Source organism: Rhinolophus hipposideros (genome assembly GCF_964194185.1).
Source record: "Rhinolophus hipposideros genome assembly, chromosome: 23".
Lineage (NCBI taxonomy): Eukaryota > Metazoa > Chordata > Mammalia > Chiroptera > Rhinolophidae > Rhinolophus > Rhinolophus hipposideros.
The window spans coordinates 15,519,873-15,541,644 of record NC_138069.1 but is presented as its reverse complement, the minus strand read 5'-3'; the positions used below and the strand labels follow the sequence as shown (position 1 = coordinate 15,541,644).

Here is a 21,772-nt window from a genome sequence, read left to right as displayed (position 1 = left end):
GGCGGCCACAGGCAGGGGTACGCCCGGTGTCCCACTCCCACGTTCCTCGGACGGTGTCAGATTCCGTTATCTTTACTCCGCCCCCTTCTCACGCACTACCCCACTATCTTGCGGATAAATCCCCAGAGCAAAGGGTAGCACGATCCTTCCCGCGCCCCTGAGGGCCCTGAAGCTGGGCACTAAGGCAGTGCAGTCCCAAGCTTCCCCTGCAGAAGCCGCGCTCCTCACTCGGTCCGGAGGTAGAGGGGGCGCGAGAGAGCAAGTGGGCGGGCGTCCCATCCTCCGCAACCTCCTCCAGGTCCTGGCGCGCAGGGTGGGAGCGCTGCGCGGCTCCGCGCTGCGCATCGCGGCCCGCTTGCCGCCTGCCCCCTGCCCTGCCTGGGCAACCTCCGCAGGCTGCCGGTGGAGGGCTACGAGGCGCTAACGTTACGCTGTTTCCGGTTTTCCAGCAGGCTCTGTTTCCCCTCCCAAGGCGGCGGCGGCGGAGCGGCGGAGCCCCCCAAATGGCCTGGCCAGATGCGGCAGGTTTGCTGCTCAGCGCTGCCGCCGCCGCCACTGAAGAAGGCTCGGTGCAGCAGCGACAGCGACAGCAGCAGCAGCAGCAGCAGCAGCGAGAGGAGCAGCAGCAGCAGCAGGAGAAGCAGCAGCAGCGAGAGCAGCAGCAGCAGCAGGAGAAGCAGCAGCAGCCACAGCAGCATCTCCCGTCCCGCTGCGCCCGCAGAGCCGCGGCCGCCGCAACAGCCGCAGCCCCGCAGCCCCGCAGCCCGGAGAGCCGCCGCCCGCTCGCGAGCCGCAGCCGCCGGCGGCATGAGGCGCGACCCGGCCCCCGGCTTCTCCATGCTGCTCTTCGGTGTGTCGCTTGCCTGCTACTCGCCTAGCCTCAAGTCAGTGCAGGACCAGGCGTACAAGGCACCCGTGGTGGTAGAGGGCAAGGTACAGGGTCTGGCCCCGGCCGGCGGCTCCAGCTCCAACAGCACCCGCGAACCGCCCGCCTCGGGTCGGGTGGCGCTGGTGAAGGTGCTGGACAAGTGGCCGCTCCGGAGCGGGGGGCTGCAGCGCGAGCAGGTGATCAGCGTGGGTTCCTGTGCGCCGCTCGAGAGGAACCAGCGCTACATCTTTTTCCTGGAGCCCACGGAGCAGCCCTTGGTCTTTAAGACGGCCTTTGCCCCTCTCGACACTAACGGCAAAAACCTCAAGAAAGAGGTGGGCAAGATCCTGTGCAGTGACTGCGGTGAGTCGCCCCCTCCGTCTGCTGGAGAAAGGGGGGAGGGGCGAGGAGGTAGAGGATGGGGGTGGGGCGGGGAGGTGCTGCAGGTGCCCAGGCCTGGCAGTGCTCGGGCGCTGGGGGTGGGGCCGCCCCTGGGCAGGGCGCCTGGCAAGGGTGGGTGAGGGGGTTGAGGTTAGGGAGAAGGAGGATAAGGCTCAAAGTGTGCCAGGGGTGGGGGGCGGGGGGAGGCGCTGGCTTGTGCCAGCAGGAATCTGCGGCTGATATATGGCATGTGGGGCTGGAAAGCTGCCATCATAGCCCAGTAGCAGCAGGAAAAACGGAGAGGTCCGGGTGGTGCTGGTCCGAGGCTCAGTGAGTCAGGAGTGACCCTCGGAGGCCTGGCCCGCTCTGCTCCCACGGGCCTGCCTTGCCGAGGCTGGCAGGGTCTGCAGGAGCAGCTGGGCAGACTCCCAGGCTGTGAAGGCCTCCACTTACAAGTTCTCCTAGGGAATGATGGCCCCCGCCCCCTCTTTCCTCCCCTGGGCTCCCGGCTCTGCTCATCTACACCGCTGGCGCAGGCAGAGTTGGACTTTTTCTGCTACTGTTTTCCGTCCTCCATGTGGCTCAGGTTTTTTCTCCATCGTGATTTTCTCAGTCGTGATTGCCTGCTAAGTGGGTAGCACAGCTTTCTCTTAAGCTCCAGGACTAGGGAGCAGACACTTTTTTGGGCTGTTTCTGGGAGCTCTTACTAGGGCTGTGATGGTGATGACGATGAAATAGACTAACTTCGGCCGAATGCTGTAAGTTCAGCTCTGACATCTTACTGGCAGGATGTGCTGACTGCATCTCTCATCTTCATGATGTTGGGTGCTGCACAGGAATGCAGGTGATGAGAAACAAAACACCGAAATCTATAGATCTGTGCAGCTGGGAAAGCAGATCTCCCATGTCAAAAGTCAAAGAATTGTCAATTTAGGAGCTTTTTCTTCTTGTCCCTGAAGCCAGTACTCACTTCTCAGGAAGGTATTTCAAACCAAATTGTTCCCATACTGGAGTGTTAGCTTGTCTTGTGCTTATTCATATTGGGATTTCATTTTGTCCCAACTAAGGCTGAATTTGGTGCTTGTGGTGTGACTCTGACCTGTGCAATCACTGAATTGTGATAGATATCCTGGACTGTCATGGATGTTGGTATGTTTACCCAGTTTACTGATTCTGGGTAGTGTAAGAGGCTTTGAGTAGCAAACAATGTGGAATAGCTCATAGGAAGTTTTGCTGCCTTGTCTTTAAATCAGTGCCTTTGACTTTTGTAAGCTTCCTCACTCCCTCCCCCACACTACCACCACCATCACTCCTGTCCTTCAACAGACAAATTTTAGTTTAGTGGTGGGAGTATATCTAGGCATTATGTTCAACTGTGCTCACTTGACTTTAATCAGAAGAATCTGGCAGTGTCTTAGCAAGGGGGAAACATTTGGTGATAATATCAGGTTCCGTCTCTGACATTGTTCTGAGGAATATTGTTTACTGCTCTGTAATGTTGGTTTTATGCTCTGAAATGTTTTATGAAGACAAGTTGAGACCAGTTAAGAATTTCTAATTTTTTATTCTGCTAAGTATTTTATCTGAGATCCCTCGGGTAACTGGAACTGTATTATGCAGTGGGAAATAGATAGTAAAAACATTTATTGAACCTTGTCCAAGGACAGCTTCTGTTTTGGATTTCGGTGAGTTGCTCCTGAATATGCACAGAGCACACTGCCACATAGTCTCTAGTCTGGTCCATTGAGACCCGATGGTCATTGTCAGATAACTCCATAGACTGACTGATTGGCTTGTCTGCTCCCAACCCCCCCCCCCATCAATTATACCTTGTTTGCTTTAGTGGGCATTTAAGAGTTTAATAGTTGAATGTGGAGATCATGAAAGATTCAAGGATCAGAAATATAGTCTGCTTTTAGGTTATGGTCATCTCTTAAAATAGCATGTGTAGCATAGCTCTCAAAAAGATAAATTTAGGACTGCAATCACTGCTGAAGAGAAGGCCCTCACACATCACAAATGATCAAGGAGCAGGGTTGGTGTGGAAGAAAATATTTTAGAATGCAAAAATATTTGTTTTGAATTGATAGTACATAAATATGTGTCAGTTTGGGGGGTTATATAAGGGCAGTAGAAATTAAAGGACATGTTTGTGAGAAGAAACTTGTGGAACTGGTGATAATACTCGTATGACAAGAGCATAAACTGCATTTTCTTATTTTCTACTGTGTGGTTAAAGAAAACATGCACTGGTAATGGCTTATTAAATAAGGAAACAAAATCATCCTAACTAACCACAACACCTTCCTTGTGCTCAGCAGGAAATAACTAACAAATTCGTTTTCTATTTTCTATCTCTAAAGAAAGCCCTCTGGGCCACAGGGTCATTGGGAACATTTTCTCCTTGAAGCAGATTTGCCCATTGCAAAATAGGGAAACTGGCACTTGGGAACTGTCATCATGGCTGTTCTATTGAGCAACTGTGGTTGAATTGTTACTTTGTTTAGCCAGTTTCAGCTCCGAGTATGTCTTGTGTCTGAACAGTGTTGGTTCCTAGGAGATGATCTAGAAAGTTGTGTTTGGTGGGCCAGGACTTTGGGACAATGCACCTACCATACAGAGGATATATTGTACTTAAAAGTTGTCACATGCCTCGGTAGCAACAACACAGGGGTTATCCTAGACCCTTATAAATGGCTAATTTTACCTCCACTGTGAAATGTTGACTTGAAGCCTGTGAAGTTCTCCTGGAAAAGCACTACCTGCCAGAGGGCATCTTTATAGATCTAATGTGTATCATTCATCCAAAGTGACTACTTCAGGTGGTCAAGAGTGGAGTGAAATCTTTGCATTTCTCTGAAAATTGCACACATGGAGGGGTTTTCTGTGCCTTCTGTGGAAAGGAGAGGGAAATTTGTTAGAAAGGACGTTCAGGGATTAGCAACTCTGTACCATGCTATAAAAGCACCCTGTTCTGCAAATAGTCCTGCCTTTTTAATGATGGTTGCATATATTTTGGTATAACCATATCCTATTTTGTTGCTTTCCTATATACATGGTTTTAAGCTGTTTCCTTATTGAATAGACACAGTAGATAATATTAAAAAAAGGAAGATCATTCTTCCTTTGGGACTTTCTGATTGCAAGTTTTCTTCCAAAGTATAGTGCACTTTGTTGTTAAAGATGGAAAAGGTATATACCTGGGGGCTTTTACATTCTTTAGGATTGTTTTAAATTAATTTAGCACCTAGATTCACATATTAGAGGAAGGTGGTTCACAAAATTCAGTATAGCAAAAGCGACTGCATATTTTTTAAATGCTGTTTATTTAAAGAATCTTTTCTTCCACAGCCAGCTGGAAACCCAGCTGTGCTGCAGCTTGAAGATGGGAAAGTGAAACTAGATTAGAAACTGACCAGTCCTAGTGGTGAGGACAAGGCTTGGTTATAGATTTAGGGATAGAATTACCACCATAATATCATTATTTCCTTCAGTGGCTGCTTTCCTCTGCAGACTGTGATTCTTGGGGGCAGGAACCATATCTTATCTTTCAGGTCTTGTTTCTCTTCACTCTCCTGCCCCCCACAGTTTGATGTCGTGCCTGGCTTATAGTGAGATTGTCATAAGTATCTTTTGAATGAATGGATGAAGTCAAGTGAAGTTTAAAAAGCAAGCCTCCAGATTAATACTAAAACAATCTTAATTCTCCATCTGTGACACCAAGTCCTAGGCTCAAAAGCTGAGTTTGATGATAGCCTTTACCTGTGCTGTGGGAACCTTTCTTCCAAAGCAGTCATTATCAACTAGAGTACTTAACCACAAAGTGCTTAATCATTGTGCTGATTAGTGTTAATGGGATTTGAGCAGTGGAGAATAAAGGTCCTGCCACAGAAGAAAGACCCTTTTTTGGAGGCTAGATTACCACTCCCCCAACCCCATGTTTAAACAACAATCAGTTTGAATTAACAAATGGTTTGGAAGCTCGAGAGAGTGGGATATTAACTAACGAGGTGACTAACTTCCTCTTGGTCACAATCCTTTTTACCATATTTTATTATCGAGGACATTTTAAATTTATTTCCTAATAGCAAATACGTCATTAGTTTTTTTCTTTATAAAATTTTACTTAAATTTTTGAATATGTAAAATTTATATGGCTCAAAATTCAGGAAGTACGTAAGACTATAAGGTGAAAAGTCTCCCTCTTACCCCTGTCCTCAGCTACCCAGCTCTAAGGCAATTGTAAAGTAACATAGTCTTGAAATGTGTATTTCTCTAAAAGCAAAATGTTTTTCAAAATAGCCTTATATATTTCTTCTTAACAGATGGAGAACACTAATTTTGCCATTAAGCTAATTTTATAGTAAATTCTTCCTAAGTAATACATATAATTTTTAACCTAACCCAAGATCTTAACCAGCACCCTACCTCACAAACATAACCCTAGGATCAGGAGTGAAAATACCAACTTACTTCTCAGACACTTTGCCATTAGGAAGTCTTCCATGACAATGAATTTTGTGAGTGAGTCTTAATTGGGATACTCAAAGGAGAGATCCAAAGGTTTGTGGCTGATCTTTGGGGCTGCAGCTCGGCTCACATAGCAGTTTCTACTGTTTCACACTATTGCTAATGTCACAATAGCATCCAAGTGGGAAATTACGTGATTCCGCATATGGAAAGAGAAAACTCCACAGTGCATGATTGCATTGAGTTTCATTTAGAAGCCAAAGACCGGCTGCGGAGGAAGAGGTTGATTTTGACCATATAACTACAGCTGGTATGATTCCAGGGGGAATTAGCCACTCAAATACTAGTTTGAAGTAGTCTTTAAGGTAACTGATTTGAACACAAAATGTCAGAGGATCAGGGACCTGCCATTTGGATAAGTGGGGGGGAAACAAATATGCAAATCTAAACAGTGGGAAGTCTTAACCCTCTAAATCCTGCTGGCTCCGTGGCTTGTGACAATTTGGAACATTGATTTGGAAAAGAAATGATGATGTCAGCATCAGTGATGTCTGTCTTCAACAACTTGTTCTTGGGTTTTTCTTTTCAAGGTCTGATGGGTTGTCCGTGTAACCTACACCAAACATCAAAGAAATTTCTCCCCCAATTTTGAGTTTGGTTGGATGTATGTGAAATGGGGATTTGGGACCTGTTTCTAGTGAATTAACCCTTTTCTCCCACTTTACTTATTGGAATTTGTACGTGAAATACATCCAGGTTGTGAATTTCAAAAGATCACATAGGGAACTCTAGAAAACTGGGGAAAGTAGATGAATTGACTGGTAGAAGTGCTAAATTATGACAAGTATGAAAAAAATGACTATCTTATGTGAAATGGAAGTAGAGTCTTCTAAAAACAACAGCACACACAGATAAATCTCAGTGAGCTAGAGACCCACGGAAGGCTGTTGGAACTGAAGCAAACCAGGAGGGTGATTAAAAGGCATTAGGATGACACAAAAGAGGACAGGCTGTGCCCAGGCTTAGAACTGGGCAGCTTTTACCAATCTGGGGTCAAAAGACAGATTCACACCAACTGAGGTCATTTGCTGCTTATCAGCAGTGATGTTTTTCATAATTATGAAATAAGGTTAACTTAAGGGACCTTCTTTCTCTGGCTAGTTGCTGCTGGCGAGTGTGGCATATGAGCTCTTTCTACAGTAATGTTCTCTTCCCACTTTGTGCATGAAATGAAATCCAAATAGTCTCTCCAGGGACCTTCTCTGGGACAGAGCCTGTTAGCTCTTCTCTGTGCCTCCGCGTAGGACCTGATTGTGTGGCTTGCCTCCTGGGGTGGGGCTGGAGGTGGTTAACATTCCATTTACCCTTGCAGACATTTCCAGAGTGGCCTGGGGAATAGGTATCCTAGAGGGTTCCTGTATTCTACCAGCAACATAGACCCCCCCAAGATGTGATACTCAGCTTACTTTTTATTTTCTCTTCAGAAACAGAATCTTAAATGGTTCTCTTTTCCCTTCACAGATTTCCTGCCCTGTGCTGAGGACATTGGCTTCCCCCTCTTCTTTCCCTCCTTGATCTGTTTATACAGACTGAGGATCTGTCTTTGTCCTTTAGGCTGCGATGTTTTACTTGGTCTTGATCTTGATCCAATTAACAGAAGCCAAGCTGAACTAACATTCCTTAAAACTGAATGAGAGGAAGGTTACCACACGGCTGAATACCTGGTCCAGCCCATGGGGAAGTCAGGACATCATTAATTTGCTTTTGACTGTGATGCATTTTGGTACCCCAAAGGTTGTATTACTAAAGGAGCTTTCAGTTCTAGCTTTCAATTGTTTGCTTCAACAAATATTTGAACATGTGCTCTGTGTCAAGAACTAGGAGCCTTAGGGAAGTTGCATCAGACACGGCCCTTGTCATCAAGGTGCTTACAATCTAGAAGTTACAAAGATTGAACAGTCATTCAATCCATTATATGATGAATGTCATAAGATTCACCATTATATGATGAATGTCATATATGTTGGTATGTCATAAGATGCCAACATAATGCTTTTGAGAGGAGGGGAACAGTCATAAAGGGAAGATTATATCTAGTTAGAAGATTAAAGAAAGTTTCTTGGAGAATTAGTTTGAGATGGGATTCTGAGAGATATAGATGAGGTGGGGGTGGTTTAGGGATAGAGAGAGATGAAATCAATTGATTACATTGATTCCAAGCAGAGAACAGTGTTTTCAGTAGCAGAGGGATGTTTGTAGTACACAAAATAACCAGGATGAGAGAGAGAAATGGGCAAGTATTCCTTATTTTATTCTTATTCTTGGAGTTTTAGTATTTATGACTTGTATCACTTATATGACACTTATCATTGAACACCATGCACTGTCAATTATGTTTTGATGGGTCAACATCTCCTTCAGCTAATTGTAAGATCTTTGGGGGCAGTAATTAAATATAGTTACGTAAATAATTGATTAATGACTATTGCGAAGAAAGTAGGGAGTGAGTGAGCCCTTTGGTTTTCTCTCCTGATCACTTATGTTCTAGACACATTTCAAGTTTCCTCAAATGACAGCCCAGGCTAAGGGACAGACCAACCATGGAAAGGATCTTCAGACATTTTGCTTGCTAAAGGGCAAAATTTTGCTTCTCATTTATGTGTCAGTTCAGTTTTTTTTTTCTTGATAGCCCATAGTATATTTATTTTCTTTTTTCTTTTCTTTTTTTCCCCTGCTTCTTCCACCCCACTTCCACCCCCACCCCCCAGTCCGGTTGAAGCCGTTGTTTCTCAGTCTAGTTGTGTAGGACACAGCTCCCTGGCCCATGCTGGTGTTATGAGGCTTGCGCTCCCCCCCCCACACACACACCGCTGAGGCAGTGAGTCTCCGGTTGTTGGTCGGCCACTCACAGTAGTTCACGACAGCTCTCGATGGCAGCCTGTGGCAGCACATGCTGTGCTTGTGCTGTGCACACACTGACCTCCGGCTGCTCACGGCAGCCTAGATCCAGGCCGGCATTAGGATCACAGCGCTCCAACCACCTGAGCCACCGGGCTGGCCCAATATGTTCCTTTTCTTGAAAGAATTTCTCTCTTCACAAGTTTCAGAATTATCTCTAGGTGGTTTTCCTCACACATGTCAATATTTTGGCTTATGTTCCTTTCTGTCTTTTGGTAAGTTGGCATTCTGCATAATTCTCCAATTTCACTTGCTATATGAGCTTTTTGGATATTCCACGTTCTAGTCTCTCACTAGAATGTCCAGTTAGACTCTGTTTGTTACTCTGGCCTGTTCATGCTTCAAGCTGAATAGCTTAGGAGGTGAGAGGTATGACCAGGTGTCTTCTGTAGTAAGCTGAGATCACAAATTAGGAGTGGTTGTACCTTTTTGCCTAGTAGGCAGCTTGGGGACTTCTGAGGCCAGTACTGGTTCTTAGATCATTTTGTTTTTTTCTAAAAGAGTAGGGAGTGGGAACTCAAGTTTTCTTCATGTCTCTCCTTTGGCATCTTCATTCTTTCAACATTTCCTTGAAATGAGGCATTTTCTGCCATGTCTGCTTAGCAGAAGTATTGGGTAGGGGTTAGAGGCTCTCCAGAGGGAGTTTTCTTCTAGCTAAGAGCTCCTAAGGATCACTAGTTGTCACCTTGCAGAAAGCTATGGCATTCAGCTTCCTCAAGTCAGAGTCCCTTCCACTTGTGCCTGTGACCATAAGTATCATGTCAGTAGAGTACCCCACCAAGTTGCACAGGCCAGCGATGAATTTCACAAGCACCGCCCAATTGATGACTCTATTCCGGAGTAAAGGGGAGAGTTTATTTATCAGTCGGGATGGCACAAGTAGATTAGGTTAATGATCTATCTCTGAATGAGAAAAAAACAGCAGGGCTGCAACCAGCGTAACTTTCCCAGCATTGTCATTGGTTGATTGGATTTTGGGGGTAAAAAATAATAAAAAGAATAGATTTTTTAAAAAAGGAAAAAAAAAATCATGGCATGATCCAATTGTCACAAGGTAAAACCAAAGCCCGCAAATGAAGAGTTTCTTTCCCAGGACACTGGGGCTTCCAAAGGCAGGCTGTAGGACTGCTAACTCTTAGTTGGTTTCCTTTTCATAGTCTGTTCATGTGGGTTTTACTTCTGATACCCTCTTACGTGGTATTCCACCCCTCCCACTTTATCCCACCATGCTTCCCACCATCCTACTTAGGCCTGCTGTCATACTTGCTTTTGTCATAAATGTAAAAGCCATTGCTCAGCCTCCATTCCCAAGAACCAGAAAAGTTTCTACAAATTTCTAGTACCGAGTTTCCAACCCTTCCTTGGACCTCAGGTCTGAGGGACCCAGTGGGAAGGTAGAAACAAGGCCTGGGATAGGTACCCATGAGAGTGGAACCACATCCAGCAAATCTGGCTAAATTTCTCTGAGGTATGGTTCTTTTGGACAAAATGGGTTTTTTCAAGAAGGTCTCTCCCATACTTCCAGGTCTCATTTTGGAGAAAGGGAATGCTTTCTACAAAAAGGCTAGTAACATTCAGTGTTCTCTTAGTGACGTGTGCATTAAATTATCATGGCCAAGTACTGACAGTAAAAGGTACCCCTTTCAGATGGTACCTCTGGGGCTCCACCCAGGTGATTCAGGCCTACACTGAGAAGATCCTAGGCTGTGTAGCCAGGTAGTGTCATACTCTGGGCAGAGCAAGACATCACCACCTCTGAGAGAGACTCCTTGCTGCTGGGAAAGAATCTAACTTGTAAAATGTAGGGAGGCACATGGGTGGCCCCGGATTGGGAGGGAGCTTGCTGCCTTTGTTTCTCATTATGTAAATTATCTGAGTAGGTTTCTACTGTGCGTGGTAGTCACTCAGCTAACTGAGAGGGCAAATGGGAGCTAGAGCTGAGATTGGTTCCCTTGCGAATACTGTTTTCACCTCTTCTGGTTTTATTCAGCTGCTACCTTTGCCCACACACAAAGTGGGTTCTGTGCTTCTCCTGGGTGGTATCACAGCCTCAGGACCTGTGATGAATGGTCTGCCATAGGGCCAGAGCTTGTTGTAAGAGTTAAAGGCATTGGTTTTATTAGGTTAGTGCAAAAGTAATTACGGTTTAAAAGGTTAAAAATAATTGCAAAAACTGCAAGTACTTTTGTACCAACCTAATAGATTAGTTCTGTCAGGGGTCACTTGAAACTTTAATGCAAGGAGCTATGTCTAAAAGAAAAACATCAAGTTGATAAAGAGTTCTAGTGGGTTTGATGGTTTTCATTGGGCCAAGGTCATGAACCATTTCTTTCTAAAGTAAACACAAGAGTTTACTTTTCTCATCTCTGAAGTTAAATATGAGTCTAATCATTCCAGGGTAGGGATGAGTCTTGTCATTGTAAGAGGCAGAATAAAAAAGGGCAGCAGTGCTGATCTGTCCACATGACTCAGGGGGGAATCCAGAGGACATTACTCTCCATTCTATGTTTCAAAGATTACTTTCCTCATAAGAGTTTTTTACTGAAACCATGGGTCTCATGGCTGGCTTGCAGTTGCCCTGGTTACCCTTCAAGATTGAAGCTAGTTTGTGAATCCTGCCATGGGTTCCTTTAGTAATGTTATAGATGTAGTGTTCAGTTCTTTCCCCACCCCCTTCCTTCACAGATCACTCCATCACTGGCTCTTCTTCTTTTTGCTTACCTTGTAAAGGGTACAGTCCCTAAGGGGCTGTCCTTGGTTCTCTTCTCAATTTATGTAACCTGTTTTGAAGTTTCAACTATACATAACAGAGTGCTTAAGGCTGCATGCTCTGGAGCCAACTTTGAAGGGTGAATCTTGGCTCTTTGGCTTACTAGCTCTATAACCTTGCACAAATTAATTCACCTCTTTGTGCCCCAACTATAAAATGGGGCTATTAATAATACCTACCTCATAGCACTGTGATAAGGATCCAGTGAGTCATTCCATGTAAAGTGCTTAGAACAGTGCCGGCTTGCAGAAAACATTCAATGCAGATGAGCTGCAGTTACTATTGTCATGTCTATTGTTGGTGGAAAGAGAATGGCTTTGGATTCTTTTTTTAAAATCCTGACTCTGTTCCTGACTAGCTATGGGAATTTGGGGAAATTCCCTTAATCTTTCCGTGTCCCAGTGCCCAACTACCTATGGCAGATTGTTTTAGTTATCTATGGCTGCATAACAAAGCACCCCCAAATGTAGCAGCTTCAAAAGCAACAATCATTAGTTATTATCTCTCACAATTCCAGGGATTGACTGGGCTCAGCTAGGAGGTTTAGTATCTTTCATGTATAGTTTTAGTCAGGTGGCAGATGAGCAGTCAGACTGGATCATTTTAAATTTTCTTCTCTGACAGCAGTTGATACTGACTGGTTCTCCTCTGGGACCTTGCCTGGTTTTTGTCACAGCATGGTGGCAACGTCCATCCCAGGAGAGGCCAAGCTAAAGCTGTTTTGCCTTTGTGTTCTAGCCTCACAAGTCTCTAGCATCACTTCCACCATATTCTGTTTGTTAGAAGAGTGTTACTGAGGCCTAACCAAGCTGAAGGGGAGCAGAATTAGACTTCACCTCTTGGTAGAAAGATGGTCAAAGCACTGGTAGATATGTTTTGAAACCATGGCAATCTTCCGTCTGGTCTCAAATCATTTATAGTCCTCACACATGAAAGATACACTCATCCTCACCCAAGATCCCCCTTTCTCAAAAAAGTCTCATCTGTTAGGGCTGGTTCAGATTCAGGAATCAGGGTCTCCTCATCTAAATTAGGTGCAGGTACACATGAGGCCCTGAACAGAACAACTCAAGAGTGGTTCCTCTTGACCCGAAGAAGTGAACGAAAGAAACAAGTTATCTGACCCCACCCAATGCTGGAATAGACAGAGCATAACTGATATAGATGCCCCTTTTTAAAAAAATTGGTAATACTTAAATATTTAAAAATGATTTTATTTTCTTTACTTTAAATTTTGAAATAATTTCAGACTTATAAGACAGTTGCAAAAATAGTACAAAGAATCCCCTTCTCCCAGGTTCCCCAAATTATACAGCCATGTAAAATGATGAAAATCAGGAAGTCAATAGTATTGATGCAATATTACTAAATTAATCTATAGACCTTATTTAAATTTTGCCGATTGTCATACTAATGGCCTTTTGTTAGTCCAGGATTCAATCTAGAATCTCACATCACATTTCGTTGTCATGTCTCCTTAGTCTCCTATCTGGGGTAGATGTGCCCATTTAGAAGGAGGGGAGTGAACGGTCACTGGTCCAGAGCAGTTCTGAAATCTAGCCTGGCATGTGAACAGGCTCAGTCCTATTGCCTGGGATTCTCCACTGTTCTTGGTTCTACCATATGGGCTCCTGCTTTTGCCTTCTAAATTATCCTTCTTTTTCTATAAAATGTAGCCTGTGTTTGCAGCTAAGTAGTTTTCTCAGGGTTCGGTGTTCTTTCAAGTGATGCTTAGTCAGGTGTGGCCACACGACGAGAAACAGGAGAGAAACAAAAAAAACAAGTTTACTATACTCACAGGTCCTACAGAGGGGTTCACTGTATGCCACACAGGGTCACAGGAGAAGTGCCAGGTTGTGGTCAGGTGGCAGAAGATGCAAAAGAGGGGAAAACATGAAGTCAGAATTTTTACTGGGGTTCCCTTGGGGCAGACAAGGCAGGGCAGGGTAACAAATTAGGATTGGCTCATTTGAATAATTTTAGTGGGCTCTAAACTATAGAGGCAGTCCCTAGTGTTTGCATACCTGGTCCTGGGGATGATTAAGGGGCAGAGAAGAAGAGGGAAAGCTCTAGATTCGTTAGTTTGCATATCAAAGGCATGCTTCTGGCCGAGTCCTTTGCTATTTCTAAGAATTGGCTAGCCCAAGCAGCAGTCTCTCCCCAGCCAGAAAGGGTTTTTTAAGGTATCAAAACATCATAACACATAGAAAATAAAAACTATATACATTACACTCAGCCTGCTTCCTACTTGTAGAGGTTTGGGGTCCAAAGACATCTTTTCATTTTGTTCTGCTTGTCCCTGTGTTCCTGCTAATATATTTCTTTTCAAATGTGTGTGGTTTGCCTATGAATCTTACCGGGGTTTACTACCTTAGACAAAAGCCACACCCTCAAATCTTATGAAAATAAGCTCTTCTCTACCCTGAGCTCCCTGTGAGGCTGCTGTGGGCCAACATCCTTCAGCTTAGAGGAGTCCCTCGTACTTACTGGGAAGGACATGGGAGGCACCTCCTGAGGCTCCTTAGAGGGCTTTTTGTGGGTCTCAAAGATTCTTTGAGGCATTGCTTTTGATCTTTCTGAGGTTTTAACAAAGGATATAATCCAAAGTGTCTCAAACTGAGCTCATTATCTTCCCCTTATCGTATTCTGTCTAGGATGCCCATCTTAGATAACATTCATCTAATCTTCCTAGCCATTAGAAACCTCAAAATCATCTTTGGTACTTTTCTTGCCTCATCCACTGTATATAGTAGATTGTCAGGTCATGACAGTTTTTGCTACAGCAAAATCTCTTCAATCCAATTCTTTTCATTCATGATGCTCTTATGAATGAGATTTAAGTTGGGTACTTAAATCTCACCTAGACTGCTGAATGGAATTCCCTCTTTTTCAGAGTCTCTCCTCTCTTCCATCTATATAGTCTTGTGCTGGAATTAGCTTTCTAGAACAAAGTAATTATCTCTCCCCAATCCAGAAATCTTCAATAGCTTATTATCTATAGAATAGGGTGAAAACTCCTTCACACGGCATGCAAGACCTTCCACAATCTGACCCCTACCTGCCTTGAAGCCCTTAGCCCACCACTCATCCACACTTTTTGCTATAGCCAAAATGTACTATTTTGAAAAATTGAAACACATTTTACATTTTTCTTCCATAGTGCTTCTGTGCATTCTGTTTCCTTGGCTTGGTATGTTTTCCTTTCCTTCTCAGTCACTAGCCTCCTCACCCTTCAAGGCTCAGCTCAGATCCCACTTCTCCTAAAAGCTTTTTCCAATCCTTTCAGTCCTAATGAATCATGGCACCCCTTATGTTTCTGTAGCAGTTCATAGCTCGTCCGTAATCATAGTGGTCTATTCTATCATTTAACATAATCGGATGGGGAAGGAGGGCATGTGTGTATGGTCCTCCGGACTGAGCTTCTTGAATGAAAGATGGAACTCTGGAGCAAAGGATGTTTTTTCATTTTATTATTTTATGCTATTTTATTTGTGCCTTACATAACTTAGATGGCTAACAACTGCTTGGTGACTTGAAAAGAGAATGAATTTTACTGTGGAATAAAACTGGGAATAAGCATCTGGTTCATGGGAAGAGATTGGCCTAGGTATGTAATATGTTGGTAGAGATATCAAAGTGGGAAATTGAGGCAGCCACATTAAATGAAAATGGAGGATTGGTTTTCATTGAGCGGCACTGTACTCTTTACTATCATTGTTGCTGCTGTATAATAATCAAAAGCAAATCTCTGATGTGTGGAATGGAGTGTGTGTTTTATTAGCCTCCATAGTAAGCACCTTGAAAAGATTATTCCGGCACAGGAGAATTTGGCTGTTTTGTATACCACTGTATCCCTGTCACCTTCATGGAACTTGGAATGTCATAGGAGCTCAACAAATCTTAGTTGAGGAAAAAAGGAGTGAAGAAGTGATTTCTTCTCCAATGTGACTCTAAGGTACGTATATGTTCTGTACCTAAGGAGCATAGCCAGGAGAGCTCATTCAAAATAGTCTAAGTGAAGAGAAGCCTTATTTGTCACAAGTGATTTATTCAGGGTCCTCTTGATACTCAGAGCTTTCTGCTTAGCCACAGAGGAATGGGAGATATTAGGGCCTAAGGATGTAGCCTGGGTGAAGGATGGCAAGTGAACGGCAGAATTACAATCTGAATCGGGCAGGGAGAAGTGACAGGAGCTTCTTTTAGGTGGCCAGGAGGAGAGTCTGGCTGTGTCCTTAGCTAAGGAAGAGGAGACTGTTCAAGCTTTGTTAGGTTTTATTGTTGTTGTTTTTAAATGATGAGAATCCTTCCTGGAAATCGACCTCCCTGGGTCCAGTCTCTACCCACTGCTTTCTGTGTGATCTTATTCAGGCTGTACTTACATCCTGGATTTTGTTTCTAACTGATAAATGGTAGTTTCTTCCTCAGCTGTGAGAACTGGGGTGGAGAGAGTGTTTCAGCCAATTAGGCAAGTGGCGTGGCATCAGAATAGAGCCTGCATGGGTTTATAGTTTTTCTTTGAAATTTTTAGCAAAACTCTGGGTTGAGGAGCAATCTGGATGTCTGGAATGCTGAATTGTTTTCATGAGGCTGGACTTCCTCTGTAGTCCATGCTGAGTATCAAACCCGAGCAGATTCCTTGAGTCTATGATTGTGATAATTGGATGGGAGGGTTTGGGGCAATTTAGGAAGATGATGGAAGCCTGACCTCTTCCTGCCTTTGAAATCCATAAGGAGGGAGAATGGGGAAGATGATGAATAGTTGATCAAAAAATGGGGAGTATCCCTCCTAAATTAGGAAGTGACAAAATTGTTTTACTCTGTTAATTGCCCTCAGGACCAGATGCTATGAAAACAGAAATTAAACTATGCCTTTGGGCAGCCCTGTCCAGACAGTGAGGGCAGTGTAACCTCTCTCTGCCCTTGTCCAGCTGTGGATTCCTCTAGGCAAGTCTCAAGAGTCTTGAGAGAAGGGGCTTGTTGGGCCCATGTTGCTAGATTCAGTTGAGAGGAGCCTCGGGAGACGTAGGTTTTGCATCAGCTTGACCTTTGGCTTGTCCTTGAAGACTCTGTGCCTTGCTGTTTTCGGTAGGGCCAGCTCAAGGTGACCTCCCTCCATTCCATAGATTGGAGAGTTGGCCTGCTTGGTCTCTCCAGATCCCTGAGAAACTGATTTTGCTACGGGGCTGGGTGAACCATATGGCAGCCTAGATTACAGTGATTGTTGGCGTTTGTCAACAGAGAGAGCAGGCTTTTTGGCTCTAGCTAATCCCCCAGGTAGGGTTGCCACACCATCTGTGAACACAGCATATAGGATCAGCTAGATGGGTGTGCAGTCCCGTTTTCATCCACTCCCTGCCTCCCAAAGAAACGGAGAGGCAAGTTCATCATCAAATATTGGCTAATAAATACGTTTTCTTAGCTCTCTTATGGTTCTTCTCTTTGAAGGGCACAAGGAGCTCTAGTAGTCATCTATCTTGCTCTTGAGAGGTTTGCAGTCTAGTTGGAATATCAGATTAATGTGAATCAGTAGCAAGCACCATAAAACAAAAGGCATATAATAATTGCAAAAAGGGAAAATAGACTACAGAATTCAGCGATAGAGAAGATCAATTAGTGCTGAAATTTTCCAGGACAGAGTTAGGACTGGAGGTAAATCTTAAAGGATGAATAGTTTTGGGGGATTTAGGAGGATAAGGGAAATTCTTTTAGGCCAAAAGAATCATATGAGCAGAGTAGAGACAAGCAGGATGTCTTTTCAGGACCATGAGGAGATTAGTATGGTTGGGGTAGAGATATAAGGGAGATAAAATTAGGAAAGTGGGGTAGGACCAGATTAAAAAGGGTCTCCAGATACAAGCAAAGGAGTTTGGACTGGGTTCTGGGGCTGATACTGCACCATGGTACTTGTGCGAGGATATGCTATAAAGAGAAGAATGTTTGCAAATACTTTCTGCACACAGTTCAGAGTTGGGGGCAGATACAGGTTCGAGAGATCAAGGAGGGAGTTATAAAGTCCTTGAAGCCATGGAAACTAGGGAAAGAGTCAGGTAAACTACATGGTTTCTTTCTAGAATCTGTGGAACTTGTTGATGAGCTGGGCTGCAGGCATGATGAGAGACAGGAGTCAAGATTTGATCTTGGAAAGTTGGGAAAAATAATAGTGCCATTTAGCAAAACTGGAAAAGTTGTGAGGAAAAGTAATTTTAAGGGAGAAAATGATGAGTTTGGCAATGATTTTCTTTACTTAATAAATACTTTTGTGACACTTATAATGTACTTGGCACTGTACTGATCACTTTATAAATGTTAACTCGCTTAGTTCTTATAATAAGCATATGAAATAAAAACCGTTATCCTCTTTGTTACAACGGGGAAAACACAAGCATAGAGAAGTTAAATAATTTGCCCACGGTCATGAAGCTATAACTAAATGGCAGAGCCAGGATTCTGAACCCAGGCAGTTTATACAAGTCTCCCTTTTGTTGCTGAGAGTAGAAAATACAGTAGACAGTAGGAGATCAAACATTTGTTGGGTGCTTCCTTTGTGCAGAACTCTTTGTAGGAAATGTGAAAATGAATACGACGTGGATATACCACCAAAGAGTTTGTCAAGTTCTAGTAAGGGAATGGCAGATTGTCAAATAGTGGTTAAAGGTACTGAGCTTTATGCTGTAAAAGAGGATAGCATATAAAGAAGGAAAGGGGAGGACAAGTACATGCCTAGTTAGAGATATTAAAAAAGACTCCAAGGGGAAGAAAATAGAATTACAGATAGACTTTGAAAGATGGGTTGAGTTGGACTTTGGCAGTTGGTAGGAGGGGCAGGTCATTCCTGGTAGAGATAAAAGCTTGAATAAAATCACAGAAGAAAGAAAGTTCAAAACATATTTTGGGACCAGAACAGTACACAGCACCTAGTAAAATTTTGACCTGCACTAGGATGGGAGGTGGTTAGGCTGCCACATAAAGCATGAGTTGGAGAAGGACTAAGAGAAAAGGCTGAGGCTCCCTTGAGTAGGGCGCTGGAGCCTAAGGAGAGGAGCAGACTGGAGATGTAGAATTGCAAGTCCATGGCCTAATGAGGAGGGGATAGCTGATGCTGGGAAAGCAGAGGACTCTTGGAGGCAAGACTATAGGAAGAGAAGAGCCGAGGCTGAGGATGAAGCCCTTTTGTTTTCATGCATGTGGATATGTAGGCTATTCTTACTTTGAGAGGAGCCCAAAATGTTTCCTAAAAGAAGGCCTGTGTGCTTGTGGGATGTAGTTGTTCCTCTCCTAGACTGGGAGACCATTTCTGGCTCTCTACCTTTGCTCTTTAGGGGTCTCCCACCTGGGATAAAGGAAGTTCTCATTGTCCTTTTTCCTTAAGTAGATGCTGATGGGAATCCTTAGGACCCTTCTGTCTGGACCCAAGGAGGAATTAGCAAATTATGAGGCCATGCTCACTTTATGGGTACAGAGGTGACATTTCAGGTGATATTTCATACCATACCCCTGGTATGAAACGTAAGTGGTTGAGATTTCTCTCTCGGAGGTCATAGGCGGTAACTTCCAGAGGACAACAAAAGCGTGGTCCATTCTAGTATTCCATACCTCCTTAGGCCGTTAAGGATCATTCTTAGGAAAACAGTGTTGAGTAAAGACGAAACTTAAAAATACAGAGGTCAGGTATTACTCATGGGCTTCTTCAGTGGCCATGCTGGAATGGTCCTACCCTCAGACTCCGACTCATAAAACAGAGCACAGTCCTAGGAGAGAGAGATGTCGGTTTAAGCTCCAATTTGCCACTTACTAGCTCTGTGACCTTGGGAAAACTGACCTTTGCGAGTCTGTTTCCTTAACCGAATAACAGGGCTAGTGATATTTGTTTTTCTTGCCAATAGGGATACTGTGAGGCTTAGAGGAAATAGTGTCTGTGAAAGTGCTTAGGGAGATTGCCCAGTGCTGTATCAGAGTGTGCTGTTATTATTACAACTACTAACCAGTTTGCTCACTCTTAAAGATTAATGCCCTGAGAGTGCCTTTTGCATAACGTCTTCACAGTCCCTCTGCCAAGGACTCAAAGGGCAAGGCCACAGAGTGGGAATTTGAGACACAGATGGAAGTCCTATGTCACTGGCTCTGTGATGCACTTCCCCCCACGCTGTACATTAACATCTCTGCAATTTGGCTGTGCCTTACAATTGATGGCATGAGAGGTGTGAGGGAATCAGCTAACTCTTTTCCTAGAGCCAGGTGGGCCACAGACAAACTTTCTTTTTCTACACGAATTGCTAAAATGCCATGGGGGCATTTTGCTGCCTCAGTAATTGTAGAATTCAGTCTGTCTTTGAGCGTCTTGCTGTGTGTCATGGTCATTCTTTCTCATTGCACAGATCTCTGGAAGCACTAGTTTGGCTTGAACATGTGTGTCCTGATCTTGATACCCTGCCTGTTAATTAACACACACACACACAAAACAACCTCAAATGACAATTTTGTTACTTCCTGAGTAATTTGGGTGCATGGCTAGTTTATGTCACCCTGGGTGTGACTGTCTTGGGTCCTGGGGTTTTAGGAGGTAAGGAGCTGGGTCTCCCATTCCTGTCCTGTGAGCTCCTAACGTAAACGCCCCAGGTGACAGGAACCAGTACATTCTCCATAAAGTTCCTCTTTAGGATGAATTCTGTTCTTGTTTTCTTTTACCTTTGAAAGCTCTTCAGATTTAATTGCAAATTCTTAATACCAATTCTTGTTTCATCTCCTAGGGATGATGTGGGTATGGACTTTCTACCTTTTGAGTTAAATGGTGAGGAGACTTCTGAGCCACTCCCCTCTTGTTCTCTGCTGCAAGTACAGGGGATGTGGACCAAGAACTTGTAGTTGTGAGTGTAAACCCTCAGATAGAGCAGGGTAAGAAAGAGGCACTAACATTTATTGAGCATGTACTTTTACAGATATTACTTCCTTTGAGTCTCATAACAACCCAGAAGGTGGGCCTTCCCTTCCCAATGTTACATCTAGGAACCTGAGCCTCAGAACAATTAGGTGACTTCTAAGCTGGCCACCCTAGTTGTCAGTGATGGAGTTCTTTTGAACCCATGCTTTCCAGGCAGAGCCAGTCTACAAACAAAGAGAAGTGATAAGGGGATTACTTCCTCTTACTGATTACACACTCATCCCCTCCTGGCTAATGTGGAGACTCAAGCAATTCAAAGAGCCCCTGGATGGGGCTCTTTGAACAGTTCTGTGGTTTTTGTTCCTGCCTAACTGAGTAGGCAGGTGATCGGAGGTGATCAAGGTCCCTGGCTGGAACTGGGCTGTGTTTCGTAGCCTCTAATTGGCCCTCTGGCCCCTGCTTCTAGAGCCTCCTGATTCAGGTCAGATGCTGCTTGGTGCCCTAGAAATAACCGGGTTTCTAGCCCAGCGTGACTCCCTGGAGCCCCTGGGCCTGCCAGGGCAATGCTTGCCGCACCTCTCCTCAAAGCTGTGTTTATTTCTATTATGTCATTTGCTTATTATATAGAGGCAGCCTGCTAAGTGTCAGTTATCACCTCCCCGTGGTTCCCTGCCTTTTGTTCTCTTTCTGTCTTCCCCAATGCTTTGGGGACTTTGGGCTACAGAGACCTAGGAGGCAGCATTCTAAATAGGCTCCTCCTGCAGTTCGTCATTTGGAATTAAACTTTTCTGCTGATTTCCCCCCGGGAATGAGCTTTTGTTAGAAGAACTGGCACTGTAAATGAGTATCTTCTCTGTAGTCCATGGGAGGAGTGCCTCAAAGGGTTGGAAAGAGAGCAAATTGGGGGAGCAGGAGCTGGATGTGGGGGACGTGTTGTTTTGGATGTGCAGGGGTTAAGGGCTGACCTGGGATTTGTGTTTTGGCCCCTGTGTTTTGGTCTTCCGTTTTCTGTGACCTTGCCATGTACTTGTCCTCATAAATCTTTGTGTCCTTCTGTTTCTGCACATTAGCCTAGGAGATGCTGATTGAATTCTGGTCCTAAAGTCACAGTCATGGCTATGAGACAGTGAACTGGAGAAACTGCCCCAGATTCCAGCCTTAGGGGAGCTGTAGGTCAGGTGCCTGGGCAGTGACCTGGGAGGCACCACAGCACTGGGGACTATCGTATGTAAAATAAGACCTTAGTCTGTTAGACAGCTAGGCAGCCTCTGCTCTCTTCCAAAGTTACTGAGAGAAGGAGTCAGCCTTTTGCCCTCCTAACACTCCCATCTGATCTATCATCTGCAGGCTGCCACTTTGTGACTTCTCTTCTACTCTATTGCTGCTTTCAGTCATTTCCCCAGATTTGACCTGGTTATACCTGGGCCATCTCCCAGAGATCCTGTCG

The 21,772-nt window shown here is 44.4% G+C and overlaps 1 protein-coding gene across 1 annotated transcript in view; it reads left to right on the top strand.

Moving 5' to 3' along the window:
* The first annotated feature begins 345 nt into the window (after positions 1–345).
* The window catches only part of NRG2 (neuregulin 2), a 177,953-nt gene continuing 156,526 nt past the window's right edge, over positions 346–21,772 (top strand). Inside the window, 1 exon segment of the mRNA XM_081035643.1 lies at positions 346–1,231. Coding sequence (XP_080891769.1) covers positions 517–1,231 — 715 coding nt within the window. The 5' untranslated portion in view covers positions 346–516.